General features: G+C 42.3%; 1 protein-coding gene across 1 annotated transcript; it reads right to left on the bottom strand.

Moving 5' to 3' along the window:
• Window positions 1–923: 923 nt before the first annotated feature.
• Window positions 924–21,075, bottom strand: SUDS3 (SDS3 homolog, SIN3A corepressor complex component). The gene is made up of 12 exons (XM_074554112.1): window positions 20,824–21,075; window positions 19,318–19,387; window positions 18,391–18,446; window positions 18,017–18,088; window positions 16,488–16,507; window positions 15,784–15,940; window positions 13,543–13,638; window positions 11,819–11,880; window positions 10,910–10,931; window positions 10,195–10,300; window positions 5,833–5,917; window positions 924–4,207 (listed from the first exon to the last, which is right to left on the bottom strand). Exons 1-12 carry the CDS (start codon window positions 20,981–20,983, stop codon window positions 4,109–4,111), a joined length of 1,005 nt encoding a protein of 334 aa, XP_074410213.1. The 5' UTR covers window positions 20,984–21,075; the 3' UTR covers window positions 924–4,108.
• Between the last annotated feature and the right edge of the window lie 252 nt (window positions 21,076–21,327).

Below are 21,327 nucleotides of genomic sequence, written 5' to 3'. Positions count from 1 at the left end.
GAACATGGGGATGCAAATTAGAACTAAATGAAAAATGACAAAGCTACCTGAGGCATCCAGAGAACTGATAGCTTTCAAATGTGAGATTGATGGAATAAATCAGCAGCTGCTTCCCGTGGGTTACAGACCTCGGTTCCAAAGCCCTACAAATGCCTGGCTTTGCTCTGAGCATTGCTATTTTAGAACCAAAGGCTTAAGTAACTCTTCCTGTGCTGCTGTTCAGCATTTTAATTATGTGAGGGGAGGTGAGACACCCATCCTGTTTAGATATACACCATGGAGAATATTTAGCATTTCTGTTGTCACCTAAATGTTATTTTAATGCTGGTCCCAAGGCTTCTTTGAGCCACTCTCCCCCTTCTGCTCATTTATTAGCATCAAATTGGAGGGGAAAAGTCCCCAAATATTTAGGGGAGGTTTTGGTTTTCATAAACCCAAGCTGTTTTTCATGTCTATTTAAAAACTGAAATCAATATTTCACAGAAAGGCAGTCTTGCTTAAAAAGGAGGAATCTAAATAAACAGAATTACTCCACTGTAAAGTGATAGGCACTTAAGTATTACAAGATGTTTTGGCATCCCCAAAGTTTCAGCTGATGTTAAATATTAAAGGGGCTTCCCACATTCAGCAAAACATTACAATAGAGGAATTCTTTAACTGTATGAAATTTGAGGTTTCAGTGATGACAGGTTTTCAATAAATCATAGACAAATAGAAATGTGCATTCTTGTGTTTTCTAAATACCTCACTGTGTATTAAATTCTTACCTTTAGAACTGGACAAACTAAAAATAGTAACAGCACACTTTAGACACCCATTCAGAATTCCTGAATATTTCAGTGTTTGCTTCTGTGGAATAAGAACACAAATGCTGCTTTTTCTTTTTTCTGACGGAGGAAGAACCTCAGTTATCCACAAAGCTATTCTTTGCTCTTTTAGCCTTTATTTTCTTTAAGTTCCCCAGAAATTTACAAAAAACAAGGCAAACCATTAAAGTTTCTGTCATTAAATCCCTTTGTCTCTTTACAAAATTCCAGGCAGAGCACATAAACTAAAAAAGCCAATTTTGTGTATTACCATTTGCCCTTGGAAAAAGCCTTTTTGGAAATCTTTCTGTTGAGAACGATGTCAAAAAACCCCTGGAAGTTGGCTCCCTGATCTGGCCTCCTTCCATTGGAACATCTAAAGGCTGGGGGGGAATGTCTTTTTTATTTTGCACATATCAACATCACAGTCCATTTCTCAAGGCAATAAAAAACAGAAAAGCTTAATATGACTCAGCCAACTGCAATTTAACCCTCAATAAAAGTCTATTTTTGGCAGAAGGTTCACCTTTCTTTAAAATTACTGTAACGACGAGTTAAAGCCATTTCCTGAATTTGCTTTGAATGCTGTTCATAATGAGGATTAAATTGTTTCATACCTGCAGCAAAGCTGTTTCTGCTCAGAGGGTTGGGATCTTTCAAGACTGATGATAAGCAGGCAAAGAACAGACAAAAAAGCCAATTTTCTCCTAGAATTCAAGCAAGACCTTGTCCATCTCCTTGAGTAACTTGTCTCTATTTTTCCAACCCGTGGCAGGAAATCTTCAGTTCTACAGCTGATGTCTCCACTCTTGATCTTCACATGCCTCATCCTCACCACAGAACTATTTGTGCATCCTTTTAGGATTAAAAAAAAAAAATGCACTTGCTTCCCTGAGTGCACAGCAAGGCACTGTACTTTATCACTTCAGCCTCACAAATGGCTCAGGCCAATACAGAACAGCCTGCCAGGATAAAAAATCCAGGATACAATATTCATGTACTCTGTGAGACACAGCCACTCTTTATGGTGATCAACAGAGGCAAGGCAGACTTTCATTTCATTAAGAAACTGAGGATGAAGCAGCCTATAAACAAAATTCCTTCAGTGTAGCAGTTAAGTTGGAGCCATTTGCAGCAGTACAACCCCTGAGGGCTGCCAAAAGCAGAAATTACCAGTTCAAAGGCTGACCCAGGGGCACTGGGGAAACTGGCAAGGAATTCTGACAGGAGGAAGTTGTACAGACCTCTCACATCTCTCCTGGAGGAGTAAGATTGGTGTGGAAGAGTTTGAGATTGGGGTTTGCCCTGACTGACCACAGGTTCATGGAGCCCCTCTCCTGTCCCCCACACACTGACATCCCACACTTGTGTTAACTCCCAAAATTCCCCCAGAACAGGAAACACCACAGCAGCAGATGGCTGCTGGCAAAGCACCTCCCCAACACTGAGCACAAGTCACCAGCAATTCCCACAAATATATGTATTGATAAAGTGATAGAGACAGGAAATAAATCCTGCTACTTCCTCAGCATTTTTTATTATTAGAACGATGTTCATTTAAAGACTCAGTGACAAATCCTGCCTGGTACATCATCACCTTATCAAAAACCTGTGACATGTGCAGAGAATGTTAAGTTATATTAAGTAAGCTGCTAACTTGACAAAATCCAGCCTGCTGCATTTGGCTGCCTAAGCTGCAGCAGGGATGGCACATTGTCAAGGGTGGGAAACACCCTCTCCTTCCTTGCCAGAGCTCCAGATCCTCAAAACTCAGCAAAAATCAAGTCAGGTGTCTCAGTCACATCAGGAGCTCAGCCATCACACTCCACTCCAGACCCACGTAGAGGCAGCAATTTTTGGGATGTGACTGCCACCCAACTGCAGGAAAGGAATGGGCACAGCCCTTGCAACTCCCTTCCCTGGACTCCACTGATGCACACACCAAAGAAAGGCAGGGCTGGATGGGTGTTAGCAGGAAGGCAGCTCAAAAGCAAAACCTCAAAAGATGCCTCAAAGTGAGAGAGATTGAGAAAGGCAGGATTTACAACTTTTTGACTAGTAATCAAAAGGAGCACTGAGTTGTTCTGCACAGAAGGTGGAGATGTGACAGCACTGCCAGGGCACCATGTGGCTCCTGCCGAGGCAGTCACACATGGCACTGGTGCTTCCAGCCATCAGCAAAGGACTGGGAATAATAAAGGAATGCCAGAGGCAGATCTTTAAACACCTAGGGAGCACCTTAATGTCATTATTTGGGCATTTTCACTTGTGCTGCAGGAGGGCAAGTGTAGAAATTCAGTGTTACCTCCAGCAATTAAAACAGCCCTCAAGAGGAGCTCTTTGAAGAACATCTCAGGAATGAAGGCTCCAGCTAACAGCATGACAAGGCCACTTCCTACTCTGTACCAGGATTCTTGGGAGGATATTACAGATCTCCTGTCAGCAGGATCCCACCACAACCTGTGATTCTGAGCATCAGTGGAAAAAGGGAAATTGATCGTTTGCCTCTTTACATCTCTGAGTGGTTACAGACACACACAGAGTTCATACAGCCTTGCTATCTGCAAAATCCAGGTAATTAGTCCTTCAATTTAGTCATCCACCTATGCCAGCTAATTAGATCAGCAAACAGACATACTCTGCTTGTTCATTGAAGGGGTTTTTAATGTGAAGAGAAACGGAAGCTTCTGACTAACCGCGCGTGACTCTGAGCTACATTAAAATCACTGTATTTCAGCAGTTTCTGAGCTGTTCACACCATCCTAAAAAATTCTCCAGTCTTTCAACAGTCCATCCAATAAGGCTGATGTTGTACACCAGATATTCTGGGGGCATCTCTCAGCTGCAGCTGAAACCTGGCAGGATTCATCTTTTGCCCAAAATCCTGAGCCTTGCAGGAAAACAAGGCCAAAAAGCACAAATAACCTCAGGTCTCGACAAGCAAAGCTTCTTCCACTGGTCTGACTCCCAACAGAAACATGATGATGATGCTTTTGACACAAGAGTCCCGTCTGTGCACCACAAAACAACAACAAAAAGGAGGATGACGCCAAGTCTTCTCAAACAGTCACCCAAAATACAAAGAGAGAGCGTACAGAAGCTTGATGCAAAATCCAGAAATAGTCCAGGGCAGTGCTTGGGCATCACTAAAGGTTTAAGGACTACTGGGGATTATGTGGCCAGCCACAAAGTGTCTCGGCAGAGGTCAGGACTGTTCCCTGCTGCAGGGAGGAGTGAGCAGCCTGTGAGCCCCTGGCAGAGGTTTGGTGGTGTGACAGAAACCAGGACAGGGCAGAGCAGGGTCAGGTGGCCGAGCGCCGGCGGATCACGAACACGCCCCGCTGCAGCTGCCCCAGGTAGATCCTCATCTTGGTGCTGTCACTGGTTTTCCTCACCCAGATCTGCAGGAGAGCAAGGGCATAAACAAAGGGGCAGGGAGATGAATCAGGGGAGAAAAAGGGAAAACTGACAGCAAGCAGCACACAGACAAATTAACTCGGTGTCTTAGTGTCGGAGCTGAGCCCCTCAGGGGGCACAGATCAATGAGGTTAATCCCCTCTCCCTCCCCATGTGCAGCATTAGCAACCTGAGTAGAAAATGAAACAAGGTGTCTAACTTCACCTCCTTAACTTCCTGCTCAAAACAGTCCTCGAGAAAAATGACTCTTTCAAGCACCATCAGGAAAGCAGGTTCCTCCTGCCACAGCTCACAACAGAGCCGTGGCACTGAGCTTTGCCTAATCAAGACTAAGTCTCTCTAGATCCACAGATGATAAAATTATCTATCCTGGGATTTGCCCAGACAAGTAACTATTAGTCAAATGAAAAGCTGATTCTGATTCTGTTCCACGAAGCATTTCCCACCATGTAGCACAGAAATTGTGTCTGGAGATAAAAGGGCCTCTCTTTTAAGCACCTGCATGGAAGGATTCACACCACGTGCCACAAGACAAATTGCTGCCACCAAGGCAGCCACTCCAGAGAGTTTTTGAAATCACCTTCAAGGTGTTTAGATCTAAAAACCTGTACTTTAAAAATCAAGTCTGAGCAATTTCCTCTGCATTATATCCTTCTAATGCATTTTAACATATTTAAATAAATACACTGAGTAAGAATTATCCACTCGTTAGTACTGCAGTATTTTAGAAGGGAAGTCCAATATTTCCTAATGCAAAGGATTATAAAGTTATGCTGGCCTGTGATTTACCCTAAACTTTTTTTTCTTCATATATTAGTTACAGGCCTGGCAAGTAAATTGATTTAACTCTATTATTTTAGTTATAAATTGACTTTATTAACAGAACTCCTTAGGATAAAATGAATTTGCCTGGATTTCTACTTCAATTATTTCTCCAGAGAAATTAAAATCAACATTCATTGATAATCATCTCCCAACTGCAACATTTCCAAGGATTTGGCATGTTTTGCTTGCCAAAATAATTCAAAAATCCATGAAGTTTGAGCAACTGTAGGAAACAAACATGTACAATTTTATATTCTACCACAGTAGGATGGAATGACATTTTAGCAAAACATTAGTTTTGCTAAATTACAATAATAACTTCTGACAAATTTTAATGCACCCATAAGCACACTACCACTGCTTTTATCTGAACAACAGAGTGCCACAACTGCCCCTGCAAGGGAACAGCTGTGACACAAACAGATCCCACATGCAACTCATTCTGGGGAAAATAAAGTGTTTTCCCTTAGCTGCCACAACAAATTAAAGTTCTTTATTGGCTGATTAAGAAGTGCACTCAAATCTATTATTTCTTTCCCTGAAGTGTCTGGAATCTGCAAGCAAAAACCAAAGTGCTCCCTTTGCCCAACTGCTGCAGGAGCTTGCAAAACACTGAATTATCCTTCAGAAACAAACCCAGTCTCTTCCCAGCTCAAAAAGAGATTTCTCAAGTCAGTTTTATCTTGGCTTCAGCTTTCTTTACACCCCAGACAGGTATCTATCTTCAGCCCTTACTAAACCCCTGTCTGTCCCCCCTCTGCTGACAAATAAAAGCAGCCACAACCTCGTTGGCTCCCACAGAACTGATCACACAGCTGATCTTCGTGTTCTCCTTCGACTCCAGGTAAATAGCTTGGCTCTTGTGGTACCTGCAAAAAGGAAAAAAAAAAAGGAAATGCATGAATCCACTATTGATAAAGCTGGACAGAGTAAATTTGAAGTCTGCCTTTCTTTCCACACCACTTTCTCCAGCTTTGCAAGACAGTGGTGATCTGATCACACACACACATCCTGCATTAATGATATTTGAAATGCAGGAGAGTCTTAACTCACATTCAACTCTGCACTGAAGGGCACTGAAAACAGATTTCACAACTGCAAGGGGAGAGGCAGAGCCACAGCCCAGGGGAACAGTGACTGACAACACACCCAGCCTTCAAGGGTTAATCCAAGCAGCCTTTCCCATTCCAGACTCAGGATGGATTTCAGAAGGCAACTCCTTATTTTGCCTGACAAAATATGATAGAGTAAATCACAGATTCTCAAGTTGTTCCCCCATACAGAATTACCAGAGCACCACCACCACCAAAAGTGAATTACACTCAATCAGTGCATTGTTTAATGAGACCTCAATTTTCTAATGCTGTCCTATTGTGTGAAAATACCCAAAATGGTAACTAATGGGAAACTGACTCTGTAATGGGCTGTAAATATCTGCCATAAGGAGTCCATAACTAAACATATCCATTTCAGATCATATTTTAAGCTCTATATTGTTCTTAATGTGTTGTGTATAAAACAAAGACTTTGAAATTCCTAACTCTGAATTTGATTCCGAGGACTCCCCTCTTTACAGCTCACATTTCTCCAAGTGCTGCAGTGTGCCAGCCCCAAACCCCCACTTTCTGTTCATTCTGCCTCATTCTCTTCCATAGGCAGAACTAATTACAGTGGAACAGGTGATTTGTAAGTAAATCATCTTAATCAAGCAAGCACCAAAATACTTTACAGCTATAAAAGCATGACTGTATTTCCACCTTTTCCCTAATCATGATTTTATCTGGGCAATCCAAGCTGCAGATTCCCTGCACAGATATTCCCTCAGTGGCCACCCAGTGCAGCCCCCTGCAGCCTGACTGCCATTTGCAAAATGCATGGATTTATTGAAACTTTACAGTTATTTCTACAATAACCATATTGTACATGTGGAAGTCTTCCAATGGTTTATTCCACAATCTCTTCCTACTGGAAAATTCTGCACTCAGAATTTTCACAGTGCTTGCCAGCAGCTGGAAAGAGTGTCAGCTTTGAGCCTTCCAAACACACTCATTACCCTTGGGGTGGTGAGGGAATGAAAAATCCCCAAATCCTGCAACCTTTTAAACAATGGCTGGACACAGGTGTCTTTCTCCCTCATTTTGACAGCAACAATGTCAGTGGATTCCAGGGCAATGCAAAGCAACAATGATCTGAGCCAAAAAAAAAAAAATCTCAGTTTAGCAAGTCCAGATGTCATTAAATGATACAGAGGAACTCAATAAGCTGCTGCAAACCCCAGGCCTCACTAAGATGAGACAAGAATCTCAGTCCAGCAGTGCCCTACCATGCCATGCTGGGAGTACTTAAGCAAGAGTTTTGATCTTGATACAATCAGCAGGAGTGCAGGAGAAGCCAGGGCAAACAACAGCTCTCAAGTGTTGGCTGTGCCCACGCAGACAAGGAAATATTTCCCCCACTTGCAATTTTTGATTAGCAGTGAATTCCAAAGCTGATAACACACATGTCAGAGGCTTCATTCAGCCCTTGGATTTCACACCATGAATGACTCTGCATCAATAAATTAATGCTAATTGTGCCCAGAAAAGGCAGAGAGCCAAGTCAGCAGTGTTTCACTGAAGAGCTGTCTCACCTGTCTCACACTCACAGAGCCAGGGCAGCTGAAGGCACACTCTGGTGCATCAGTTCCCTGGTCATGTCCTGTCACAGACATCTTTTATGGAAAATCCATTCCTTAGGATTTTTCCTCCTGAGAAGCTGAGAGGCCTCAGGAACAAAGTATAAACAATGGTTATCTGCTGCTGTGGAATGCAACAGGTGCATCTGTGATTGGCCCATGTGATTGTTTCTAATTAATGGCCAATCACAGTCAGCTGGCTCAGACTCTGTCCAAGCCACAAACTTTTGTTATTATTCTTTCTTTTTCTATTCTTAGCCAGCCTTCTGATGAAGCCTTTTCTTCTATTCTTTTAGTATATTTTTAATATAATATATATCAAAAAATAATAAATCAAGCCTTCTGAAACATGGAGTCAGATCCTTGTCTCTTCCCTCATCCTAAGACCCCTGTGAACACAGTCACAATGTCCCACCCTTTTGCCAAATATATCCACAGAGGGACAGGACTGAGGAAATGACTTCAGATGAAAAATGCAATGGGGTTTAAGTTGGCTTTCCAGAAAGTAGAGCCAAACAACTCTCACTGTTGCAGTAGGTAAAACACCACATGAGGAAAGCAGAAATAATTCCATTTCCTGCTATAAAGTATTTTACTGAAAGGCCAAGATTTCCAACTGCAACTCCATCAGAAGACTGAAGGAAATCCCTCTGCATTATTGTATGCAGCAAAGGTAAGAGCACAAAGATGGCTGCTTTACAGTGAACTGTGGTTCAGGATTTGATGGGGGAGCACAGAGCTCTGAGCATTAAAAAACCAAGTCTAATTCTACATTCACCTGAAACACTCCACTCTGGAGATATCTGAAATGTCTCTGCAAGACTTCAGGGGGTTCATTACTGGCATTAAACATTCCCTGTTTTCAGGTAATTGTCATGCAGGGCTGCATCAGGAAACAGAGAAAGTCATTCCTGGCCTGTCAGGTTTAGGATTTCTGTGCATGCCAGCATCCTTTATGCACCTTAGGAAGAATTACCCTCCCACTACCAACAGTTACTTCATTATTTTAAAACACCAGCTACTTTGCACAAGTACTATTACTTATTATCAATCAAAAAGATCTAAGCAGGATTATTACAACCAAAAAAATCTAAGATACTGATCTTAAAACAGCAGAAGAACAAGGCAGCCACAAAAAACAACAGCTGGAATTCCTGACAGCAAGACCCCCATGACAAGTGAATTCAGCAAGGTGAAAATATCTGTTAAGTGCTTTATGCCACAGCCAGATACCCTTCAGAGAGAGCTGGTGCTTTGCTGAGGTTCTGGGCTCACTGAAGCTCTTCCAGGTTTAAATTTAATGAGAAGTTTTGAGCTTTACTGACAGATTACTTCAGATGCCTTTTTTTTTCCTTTCTTTTTTTACTCGTGAACACTTTTCAAGTACTCCATATGCTTCAAAATTCTAAGAAGAGTATCTTCATCCAAATATATCCTGGGGACAGTCACTTTACACACACCAAAAAATTATAAAAGCAAAAAAAACCTCTAAAAACCTTGATGAATCTGTGGAATAAGTAGCTTGTTCAGTTCCTATCTGCTTTACTCTTCATGAATGTTTAAACTGAGGGAGCAGCTTTTATGAGAGCTGTGTAAACTGAACTCTCAATTAAACTTCAGGCAGAAAGAAAAACTGACCAACTGGCCAAGGGGATTGCTGTGTAAAAAAAACAGCTTCACACCTACTTCTGTGACAAATTACAGCCTCATCACTTGTTTTGAGCCACCAGAACACTGAAGTAGGCTACAAATAAGCAGATGACTTTTTGAAAGCAAATTGTGTTCTGCTGCAGTTCAAGATTGCCCTCTTGATTATCCACCTTTGCAAGTCTCATGGATTACGTGTAAGATCTAAGTTTCCTCTGCAGAAATTTAATATTTTCCTTGTGTTTTGTGAGGCTTGTACAGCTGTATGGCCATAAAACTCAACAGAGATAAATCCAATCAGCAATTCTGAAGTTGCCTCTCCCAGGTGGGTTTGATCTTTAAAGGTTATTTGGATTTATTAGAAGCATCTTTCATCCTGAGCAGCTGCTGGATGACATTTCTTCTGCCACCTTGTGGAATGCTGGGCACAAATCTGAAGCTCAGAAATGGGAGTGTTGCTGACAGCAAATCATGGAGTGTCTGTGTCCAAACTGGGCAGCTTCAGTCACATCCCACTGTGGCTGCTGCTGCCTCTCCTGCTCTCATTAGGTTTGACTTCCTAAGTGCCACAGTGGGCCATGGACAAGATTCCAGTCTCCTTTTATTGGTGGCACCAGTTATCTCTGAAAGCCTGCAGGGTGTGAATATTCCATCATCCCCTCTGCTTTGCTGGGCCCATGATGAGCTTGTGGAGGGAGCAGCAAAGCTCTGCCCTAAAGCATTTTGTCCACCAATTCTTTGCTCAAAAAGCCATTTCTCTCTGCAGCCTCTGCCTCCTCACAACAAAACACAGACTGATGGAAACAAAACCTCCCCAGGCCTCACCATCTCTTGTCATAGTAGAGTTTGCCATCTTCTATCCGAGCTTCAAACCTCTGTGCTGGAGACTCTGCTGGTGTTGCTGGGAGGTGCTCAGGAGAGGAGGGGGAGGCTGGGGACAGCACAGACACTCTGGTTAAAGATCAGCACGTGTCCATCTCACAGCAGCACACCTGACTGCAAAACTGCAGTTAATAAGGTTGGGTGTGCAGAAATAGCAAGCAGAGAAAGCTGCAAACTCAAATATCCATCAGGAAAATATTATATATTGTGATGAGTAACTTGACCTCTGCCTCGAATTAAAATATTCACTGAAATACAGCATTTATGTGAAAAAACATTGATGGGTAAGTGATGGACAATATGTCCTTGATTTTGTTTTAGTTATAATCCACACTGAATTAGTTAAATATGGTTAAAATTACTGAGGCAAGTTAGTTCGACTCTGTCTTGAAAGAAGTGTAGAGGCACATCTAGAGAGCTGAAGGCATAACATTGACCTTCTGTTAAGGCACAAGGTGCCCAGATGCACCTGAATATAATGGAAAACTTCTTTTTTCCAGCTGTTTCAGCCACCAAAGATGCTCATGCCCCCCTCCCATCCCTGACAAACACCAGCACCACACAAAGAACAGCAATTATTGCACAGCCAAACATCTGCAGTGCCATTCTCTGCTCAGAGCACCCCCCAGGAACCAGTTCCACTGCATCTGTAACTCACCTGGTCTCTTGGGTGATTTAAGCTGCATGGGAAGAGAAAAAAGCAGTGTTAGAGATCTGACAGGAGCCACAGAAGCTGCACTGATAACTGCAGATATCTCACTTTCCACACTCTGTGTATTTCTATTTTAAATGCTCTGTTAAGTGGCCTAACACAGAACCAGGGTGCTCTAAACAGCCAAAGGTGCAGATAATCAGTATAATGATCCAAAAGGCCAAAAAACTGAACTTGAGAGCATTCAGCCAACTCACTCCAATGAATCAAACCCATCTAACACACTATTTTTGAATGTGATACAACATTTCTCAGGGTACACAAAATACAGGAGCTGAATCATTAGAGAAACCTCAACAGCTGGCACAAAACCAATGTTCCACTACCATCCTCAAAATGCCTTAATGAGCAGCTTATATTCTAAGAAATTAGATAAGCCTTCAAGTGCTCAGCAAGAAAACAATATGTTAATCAAACCCAGAAAAAATTATAAGCATGCACACTGCCCCCTATCCAGCTTGCTGAAATCTTTTTTGACAGCAGGGAGAAAAAAATTAATGAAAAAATCCTACCCCACACTAAGGCTGAAACAAAGGCAGCCTGTGATCTCCCAAAAAACACACTGACATCTGCTCAGCCATGAGGGAAGAAACTCCTTAACACTGCTCATCCCTTGGTTCCCACAAAAGGTAACACTTTTAGGTGACAGTCATTTAAATTAGGTTAATTAAACCTCAATGAAAAAGAGGAGATATCATCTTGCTAAATCTTTTCTTGTGCTACTTCAGAAAGCCTACAGGGATGAAATAGTGCCGTATCTCAAAAATTAACATTAAAGAGAGCTCTGTTCTCTTCAGGAGAAATCATTTGCCTTCTCTTGAAAATGAAGAAATACAGTCAAGCAACAATTCCTACCTTATTCAGTGTTCTTAGGTCCTCCATTATTTGCTCATCAGTCAACAAGTAATTTAGCTGAGGTATCCAGAATTAAGGTTTCCATAAGCTCTTGACAAGCAAGGCTAAAAATTAAAGGTCAATGACATTTCACTTGAGTAAATGCAAGCCAAAAGGTTTCCAGGATTTTAATAAATGTCTTACTTGAGCTGGTTTTTTTTTGTCAGAGGAATTAATCCAAGTCCATCCCCACCATCTTAGCAGCAGAGTGCAAAATCATTTTAACTTATTCAGACACAACCATCAATGAAAAACCTTTAGTGCACTGACATTTACTTCATGGAAGCATCAAGCACCAGCATTTTCAGTGGTTTTCATCTTTTATTTCTGTGGAGAAAAATCTGTGAGCTGAAACAAGACTCACTTCAGGTTTTCTACAATGAAGCTAAATCCCACCTAAACCTAGTTAAATAAAACTTTGGGGCTGGGGATAAATAAGAGCCTACAATGCACCTGAAAAGAAACCCAAAACCTCTGAAAATATAAATTAGTGTATTACAGTCTTATTAGAGCTTTGCCGTACTTTTGTTTCTTCATAAAAAGTATTTAGCCAAAAGTATTACACTAAAGTTAACAATTGCTGGGCTGCATTTCAAGGATTTTGGTTTTGATGGACTTTAATCCTCTCCCAGGGAGCAAAGGCAGAGATTTTCACTGTGTGGTTGCTGTATCATGCTCAATTAGCAGGTCATGTTCACTATGAAACTCATTTATTTTGGATGAGATAGGGGCACTAATAAATGACTTTTTTTCTTCCCAAAAGAGTGAACAGAATCTCCAACCAGGAGGAGGTTAATTGAAACTGGAGATGCTCATGACCATCCTGCATGAACTCCAAAAGTTCAAGGTTTGATATTGCCTTCAGAAAATGAGAGTCACTCAGATAAGTTTTTTTAATCTAAGAAATACAGGTTTAGAATCTAATAAGAAACCCCTGCAAAGCAAATATCCTTGCCTTCCTCTCCAGGTGAATTTAATACACAAATAGAAAAAAGTGGCTATCATCACAGAGGAGCTAAAAACATATTTCCAGAAGCCAAGGAACATTTTAATTTTGAGACATGCAGCAAGGCAGATCCTAAGGATTACACAGACATGTTTTTCTGTCTCTTGTGATACATGAAAACAAGATGAATCTTCATCTTTTCTTATTCAAAGAACAAATCTAGCATCCTTGCTTTTGCTATGCATCTCTGGATTAGAGATCTGAAGCTTTTATCAGAAATGGAAAAAACTATTTGGATATGACAAATATGATCTTTCTGGTAAATGCCTTGTCACGTCTTGAAATGAGAAAAGCTCTGGCTCATGTAAAAAGCCATTTACTATCTATGGAATCAATTATCTCAGCATATATATATATAATGTTCTTTTAAAGTTTTTCTTTTGTGAAATAAATTGCCTGTAGAATTCAACTTTTTTTTGTCAGTGAGAATAGTTTATCTCATGATACTGTAAGGATTAAATTAGGATACCAAAGGATCTCTAACATATATATATATATATATATATAATTGTATAACTGCTGGTATTGCTTTAGCAGACATTACACATGACAATTGTATTTATTTCCCAGGTTAAAATCTGATCCTGGCATTTCATTTCCTTTCCCTTGCTGTACAAAACAGCCAAGGTGTGGGCAGCACAGGGGCTGCAGAGCCAGCAGTGACTCCAGGAAAGGATATCAGGGGCAGGTTTCCTCCTCTTGTCTGGGATGGGAACTGGATCATTTGGTCTCCTTCTCAGTTTCCTCGTCATAATGGGCTTCACTTCCATTGAATCTGCAGAGAAATGAAGTTGGAGAGCTGATAAGACCAGAGAGAAAGGAGTAAGAAGCAGCAGCTTTCTATACAAAGCACAGGGAAAATAATCTTTCCTCTTTCATTCAGCAAATTGGATTTTTTTTTTTTTTGGTTGTGTGTGTGTGCATGGAAGTGCTGACAGTGAATCCAAGTTCTCTCTCCCATCAGGTCACTGCACTGCCATGGTTACAGCTGCTCCAGGTACTGATAAGCAGCACAATGATGCTACAAGGATTCAAGGCAAGCTCCTTTCATGCTCACCATATCTGCCTGGGAACAGATTTAAAAGGCCAAGCTCACAGAGTTCTTTCCCAGCCCTACTCAGATCATTAATAGCATGTAAAACATCAGCTACAAATCAATTGCTCTCTCATCTTCAAGGCAGAAAAACAGCTTTGTCAAAAGATTAGAGGAAATTTCTGCATTGAAGACTGATACAAGTCTGCTGGAGTGATTTCAAACAAACAGTATTTAAATTCAGATTACCTAAGAATGATTAATGAAATGAGCCTAATTAATAACACACAGAGCAGCAGCTGACAGGAAGTAAACTGCAGCATATGCACTGGGGAAAAAAAGAAAGTCTGTTAAAAACCTGAACACCAGTCTCATCACCAAGTAATTATCTGAACTTATTTTGTCCAAATGCCTACAGGTAACCTTTACTGAATAACTGCACTAAACTCTCACAACTCATTCCTTAATTCATCAAGGTCTGTTGAACTGGCAGCCAGTTCACCATCTCACCTTCCCTTTGTCTGTGCTGAGATTTACTGGCTCATCTCTAAGCACCCCTGGATCACCCCTGGGAAGTATTTCCATCTGGGGAGCCCCTCTGGATCCCACTAGACACAAAAACCTTGAGCAGCTCTGCCTGTGCCAAATACACCAAATTCCTTCTCTCTTCATCTCAAGGGTGAACAAGGATGACCATGAGACCAGATTTCATAAATAAATAGAAGTTACCAGGGAAACAGCATAACTCAAGATGCTTTCCAGTCCACATCAGCCCTAAGAGTTTATATTAAGCCAAGAGCACCATTTAATACACCAAAGGAGGGTTTAATTCTCACTTCTGAGTATTAACTACATTATTAATATAAAACCTGTAGATACTATGCAAGAAATACATGAAGGGTGTAACTCATGGACAGGCCTCACACTATCAGTCCATGAAGTGAGGGAGCTGCTCCCAAAGAACATCAAACCAGACTTTTGGTTCAGCACCACAGGAACAGAATTCTGCAGGAATAATCAACCCCTGACTGAGCTGCCCTGTGCCCACCACCACAGAGCACTGCAAGGCACCAGGGCTGTAGGGGGATAAAAGATGACAAAGGATAGTGTAGAAATTAATCTCACCCTAAGGAGCTGCAGCTGTGCCAATTATCAAAGATTAGGAACAGGCCTGACTTTACCAGGCCACAGCTGTAAGCAATGAGAAGAAGAGTGCAATAAAAGAGGGGTGGCTGGTTAAGAAAGGAACTGGAGTCATTTGGCTGCTTTGTGAAGAAGAGTCAGTGCTCTGAGGAGCTGCCCACAATAAACACCAAGAAGGTGGGAAACATTTGTGATAAGGAGACAACAGTGTGGAACCCCTGCAATGACAACACAGGGATACCAACTGTCTCAAAAAAAATAAAAAATCTGTCCGTTTAATATAAATTTTCTAGAGCCTGGACACAAATGTAACCCACAAATCTTTGTTTTCTGGCTTTAAGCAGCAGGTTTCAACCTTTATTGTTTGGTTTTCTTCAACTGCTTGACCACCCACTCCTGCAGCAAGGAAAGGACACAGCTTTAAAAGCTTCCATTATTGATTAGGCCAATATTGTGACATATCTCAGTAGTTTTATTGCTACATCAGGGAACCAAAGCAGCCTCTCTCCCTGCATATCAGCAAGCCCATCATCCCCTCTGCTGCTCCACTGGCACTGCTTGATTCCCCTGTTAACAATTCACTGAATTTGGAGCTGCTGTCTCCATTCAAAGGCCATCAATTCGTGCTCTGCCCCTCTTGGCATTTCCCACCAGCTGTGTAAAGCAGCACTGACATCTTCACAGCTCTTTTCCTAAGCAGGACCACAGTGGATAACACAAATGACAGGTGCTTGTCATCTTTACCTCCTGTTAATTCCATGGTTAGCTTTTCATTCTCAATCATCTTCTTCTTCTCTTCCAACTCTGCTATCAGATTTTCCTTAAGCTCAATTTTCTTATCTTCAAACTCCTTTGCTGCTGCTTTCTTTTCCTTCACATAATTTTTCTCCACCTGATCTGTCTAATGCAAAACCCAAGGAGCAAGAGGGTTAATTAAGGACTCAAGTTAATGATATCACAACAGCTTTTCAAATGCTTTATTGATCAGCTTTTCAGTTCACAACTGGCCCAGGTTCTAAAGATTATCAATACTCACAATCTACAGAAAAACATCCAAATACCACTTAGTGCTATTATATTGGCAAAAGAATGAGTTGTAAAAAGACATTTTAATGTTGCACAACAAATCAAGTCCCTAGAAGAGAGCTCTGCTGATTTATAATCAGCACTCATCAATTTAAACCCCCTTTTTTGACCAGCCCAATGCACAGCCAGGTACAAGAGCCCAACAGCAAATATTTAATTCTATTTTAAAAACAAAGTGCAGAAGTTACTTGAGGTAATACCAGCAGTAAGCTCTACTGCATCTCAAGTGCAACAAGGCAGCCAGAGGAAGAAAATTTCTTTAAACCTTCTGGGAAAACAAGCCCAACTACTGGCTGGTGAAACAAGGTTTATGCCTCTTCCATCTAATTAATGCATATTTTTGATAAATTAAGAGTACTTACTTCCAGCTGCAGGAACAGTTCTGAAACACAAGAAAGACTAAATTTATTACCTTCAAAGCTGCACAAAATTACTTCCTTAACGTTTTAAGCCATTGAATATTGCAGCCAAGACAGGCAGTGAAGCAAATAATTCATGTACCTATCCAATCTCTACTCTGACTTCACAGCTTTATGCTGAAAATAAAGTGACCATGAAAAAGTCCCACAGAAATACACTGTTACTAGAGGTTTTTTACAGACTGTCACCCCAAAAAGCTTCCACTATTCCACACTATTCAGTTCAGGCTGTAGCAGCAACACTCTACTACTCCATTATTTAAAAAAAATTAAGAACAGTAATAGATATACACAAAATATAAGAATGCTGTAATAAAAATCAAACTTTCTGTAATAAAAATCAAACTTTCTACTTGCAAAGCATGAAAGCAGCATTATGTAGATAATCAAATGCAGGTAAATGGAAACTGTTGGTTTAATAAACCTCAGCTTGGCAAGGACAAACATAAAGGAGCTTTATTCCTGTAGTACAAGGCAGCTGGATTTTTTACTTATAAAATTCCAAGTGATCATCACCTGCCCTCCTGTGGAAGAACTCTGCTGCTGCAGCACTGGCAGAAAAACCAGTTTGCACTGGGGCTTAATTGTATCAGAACAGCCCAGGCTTGTCAGGATGCAGCTCTAGTGCATATAAAAGGTCTTTTTGGAGGTGTTTTCCACCCTAAATCATTAGTGAAATTCATCTCAGGAGACAGGCTCCTGTCAACAAGAAGTTGTTCAAACCACTTCAGCTCCTCAAGTAAATCCTTTCCCTTTCCCAGGCACTTTCAGAAACACAGAACTGTTTGTTTTTGCTAAAGGAGGAGCAGCTGTATTTCCTATATCCACACAATGCCTTCTGGAAAAGGCCCTGGTTCAATATCCAAGGTGAGAACTACTGGAAAATGAAGAAGAAAGAGGGAAAGCAGCTGGATCTGGTTCCCAAGCCATTCCTCTGCAGCAACACAGTAAAACCACCCAGAAGGACAAGCACTGGGCACATGAAAAATGAACTTTGCTCCTTGAAACAGAGCAGTGCCCAAAGCCCAGGCAGCCCATTCCATGGCACAGCCATGCACAACAGTCCCAGCAGCAAATGCTCTGTGCTCATGGTTCACTGACAGATCCTGGGGAAAGCCTGTGCTCCTAATTCCCACTCCTGCAAACTCAAGGAGAGAGGGCAGCCAAAGGCTTCAGCTGGGCCACCAAACAACAAAGCAAAGTGGGACACTGTGGGATAGATAAAAATGGAATCATCTTTCTACTTGTGCTGCTTCACACAAATGAAGGCTAAAACTGTTTATCAGTCAGCAAAGAATGCTGATGGAGGGAAGAAAATCATCAAGGCAAAGCCTGTCATGTTTTGGTGGACTCTGAGAGCTCCAGCAAGTTCCTTTTCTTTAAAGGACAGAATTACCTCTTTTTTACTTCAGGTGTTATACAAAACACACATTTAAGTTATTTGCAGTGTCTTAGAGAGAAATTCTACTCACCTGCATTTCTTATCCTTTCTTTGTACTGCTGGTCCAACTTCTTCATCCTTTTCTGATATTCCTGAAGAGTACCTAGTAGAAATAAATTGTAGACTCCCATTGTATTTTTTTTCCCAAGTATTGAATATCCTCAAGGAGTCAGACACCACTCAAAGCACATTCCCTGCTTTTGTAAAAAGTGGATTACTCCTTTTAAGAAATGTTTTAGCAGAGAGGCTTAACTAAAAGTGGAATTAAGATGGAGAAAAGATGGGAAGCAGGTGACATTCTTAACTCTGCAGCACAGCTGAAAGCCAACATGCAGTGCAAGATGCTGCTCCCATCCTTTGAAAGGTGCTGAAAATAAAAAACCAAAGCTACTCTTGTAAGCTTACCTTCCTGCAGCTGCTGTAACTGCCTCTTCAGAGATGCCAGTTTGTCCTGATACATCCTGCAAGCACAGCAGGAAACTTTAAACACCAAGCACTCATTGTTTATTGCACCATCTCTTGAGGTTACATGCTTACACAGAATCAAAAACTTCTCAGAATTTCAGGAAACAAGTGAGCTGCAAACTTAAAGAATTTTATTCTCATGAAAGGTTCTCATTCTGTCTTAAAAATGGGTTTAAAATTTGGGTAAAATAGTATTTTTTGTTGCTGTTGTAAACTAAAATGACATTTAGATCTACAAACATCAGAAACTTTACAGCAGAATCATTCTTGCACTATGTCAAGTTTTATTAGCTGTGTACTAGCTCCCCACATTATTTTAGAAAACCACCAAAGTCTATTCCTGCATTTCTTTTACCACACATCTGTGGTTTAACACTGGCCAAGTCTTCCTGACCTGTATAAAAACAGGTCTCTGCCAGTAAGCAAGAACTCAAAATATTGCAAATGCTCCTACACACCAAGGGCAGACTATTTCAAGTCTCCATTTCTGGTTCAGGACTAGAATTCAGTTGTTTAAGGCATTTGGATAGGATTTTACTTTTCTTTAGCTTATCTAAAGCAGAACCTTTATTTTATTTGAAGGATTTATCTGCAGAAGGATGCATTTGCAGCAGATCCCAGAACTCATAATTATTTCTTTGCCTAAAACAGCAGCAGCCCTTAATTCCTTGAATTTATACAGAACAGAGAAAGTAACTGGGGAGAACAGAAATAAAAGTGTATGGACTCATGAGCTGTTCCACTGGGGTAAGGACTTAAAACTCCCAAACTTGGCACAAAACTTTGCCAAATTTTATGCAATTAACACCCCTAAACCCACAAATAGATAGAACATCACCTTATTTGTATTTGGAATGGGTTACTTACTGTTCTTTCATTTCTACAAAGTCCTCCTCCTCGTGCTTTGCCAGGTCTGTTTCACTGGCATCCTCAGTGTCTAAACAAGGCAAAAAACAACTTGCTTAAATTGAAAAAGTATTTAGAAAAGAAAAACCAAACTCAGTAGTAAATTGTTTAAAAACAAGGAAACAGGCACACAAAAAAGAAATCCCCAAACCTCAGGCAATTTAGCATCAAAGACAACCCGAGAGATGAATTCAGGAGGGAAATAAACATCTCATGTTCCTACAACTGTGAGTTTTGCATGAACAGCTTCAACCTCAGCCTGGGAATTTCTTCTCATTTAAGATGAGGGGCTCTACATTAATGCTCACACACAGGTGAGACACAAACAGCCTGAAGACTCTGAAAGACATTTCACAAAGCTGTTACTGGAGTTCCACCCCTCAGTGCTGCTCAGGTTGACCACAAAGCTCTCACCAAGAGAGCAGTTACTGCCTGGGACCTGAACTTCTCACCTGTACTTCAGCTGGTACTGCAGCACTCAGATACCAGCACTGCCATAAAGATAGCTGCACTTTATAAACAGTATAAACTGTAAATAAAGTAAATCACTGTGGGATTGCCAGTTTGCTGCTAAGACTTTTCAGGCTTTTATTTGTAACACGTGGGGAGCCAAGAATCCATTACCTTGCCAAAGAGGGGCAAGTGCCTCCAGACTTTACAGGGTACAGCTGAGAAACCTAAACCACAGCTACTTCCCTACACATGGCTGGGAAGCCCAGCCCCTTAAATCAAACCTTAGATTTTTCTTAAGCTACAAACAGTTTAAACTTAAGATAAAATTAAAAGCACCAAAGATAAACCAAGAAGGTTTTTAATTGCAAGAAATGTACTTCAATGTATGCGCCAGCACAAAGGATTTCCATACTCTGTTAGGAAATCCTTTGTGGATTTCTGACCACTGACCCTGTCTCCCTCTGCATGTTTAATATGATTAATAATATCTCATCTATAACCAGAGGGGATGGGGACTCGGCTGCCAGTAACAGGCACCGTCCAAGAGTCCTCCTACATTCCCCTTATCTGTCCTTTTATGCCCTCTGCACTCTTGGCTACCTAATTTTTACTTAATTTCTTCTTTCCTCTCAGTCTCTGGTTCTTGTGCTGCTACGTCCTCCTTCCCTGCTATAATTCTGTCCTTCCCCGTTCACACCACGCAGTCAGAACCCATTCCCGGGATGTCTCCGCTGTTTTCCCTCTGCTGTCGCACTCAGTCCCTGCCCAGCCCTCCCCCGTGTCCCTGCTCCCCTGGGAAGCCACAGCTCCGCCTGTCCAGCGGCTTCTCCGCTTCACTGTTTCTCGGGAGCCGCTGCCCCCTGACAGCTCCGTGTTTCCCTCGGCTGCTCTCGCCACCCGAAGCCCTGAAGCCCCCAGCCCTTCCCCAAACACCGTGCGGAGCGGAGCGCTCCCCTCACAGCCCCTGCTCCATCCCCCCGTCCCCGGGCACCGACCCGCCCCCTCCCCACACACCCTCGTCGGAGTCGCGGGCCCGGGCGCTCCGCTCGCCGTCCTCCTCCTCGGCGCTCTCCAGCTCCTCCTCCTCGTAGTAGTCGGGCGCGGGGGCCATGGCGGGGGCGGGCGGCCCCGGCGGGGCTGCGGGCGGCGCGGACACGAGCCCGGCCGCGCTCATGGCCGCGGGCGGGACGGGACGGAGCGGCCGCCGCTCGGCAACCGCGGCGGGAACCGCGGCCGCGCTTCCGCTTCCGGGCGGCGCCGGGGCCGCCGCGCCCCCGCCCGGCCAGCGCGGGCCCTGCGGCTCCGAGGGTTGAGGGTTCGAGTCCCAGCCCCGCCCAGTGCGTGGCACGGGGTTGGGCTGTGCTGGCGGTGGGGTTTAACTCCTCAGCGGCTTGTGGCCACCTGGGCTCCGCTCAGAGGTGCCAAGAGATAGGACAAGAGCAACGGGCAGAAACATGCACAGGAAGTTCCACCAAGAGATGAGGAAGAACTTCTTCACTGTGCAGTGACGGAGCAGCA

This window comes from Zonotrichia albicollis, chromosome 18 (genome assembly GCF_047830755.1).
Source record: "Zonotrichia albicollis isolate bZonAlb1 chromosome 18, bZonAlb1.hap1, whole genome shotgun sequence".
NCBI classification, from domain to species: Eukaryota; Metazoa; Chordata; class Aves; order Passeriformes; family Passerellidae; genus Zonotrichia; species Zonotrichia albicollis.
The sequence above is the reverse complement of the archived record's forward strand: the minus strand, read 5'-3'. Positions and strand labels throughout refer to the sequence as shown.

Bases quoted from the DNA above. Each gene is read 5' to 3' on its own strand.
- SUDS3 (XM_074554112.1), bottom strand. From the start codon at position 20,983: ATGAGCGCGGCCGGGCTCGTGTCCGCGCCGCCCGCAGCCCCGCCGGGG. The intron at 19,388-20,823 runs GTGTGTGGGGAG...TGCCTTGTTTAG, and splicing joins GGCCCGCGACTCCGACGAGG to ACACTGAGGATGCCAGTGAA. The intron at 10,932-11,818 runs GTAGGAATTGTT...CTTCCCATGCAG, and splicing joins ACCTAAGAACACTGAATAAG to CTTAAATCACCCAAGAGACC.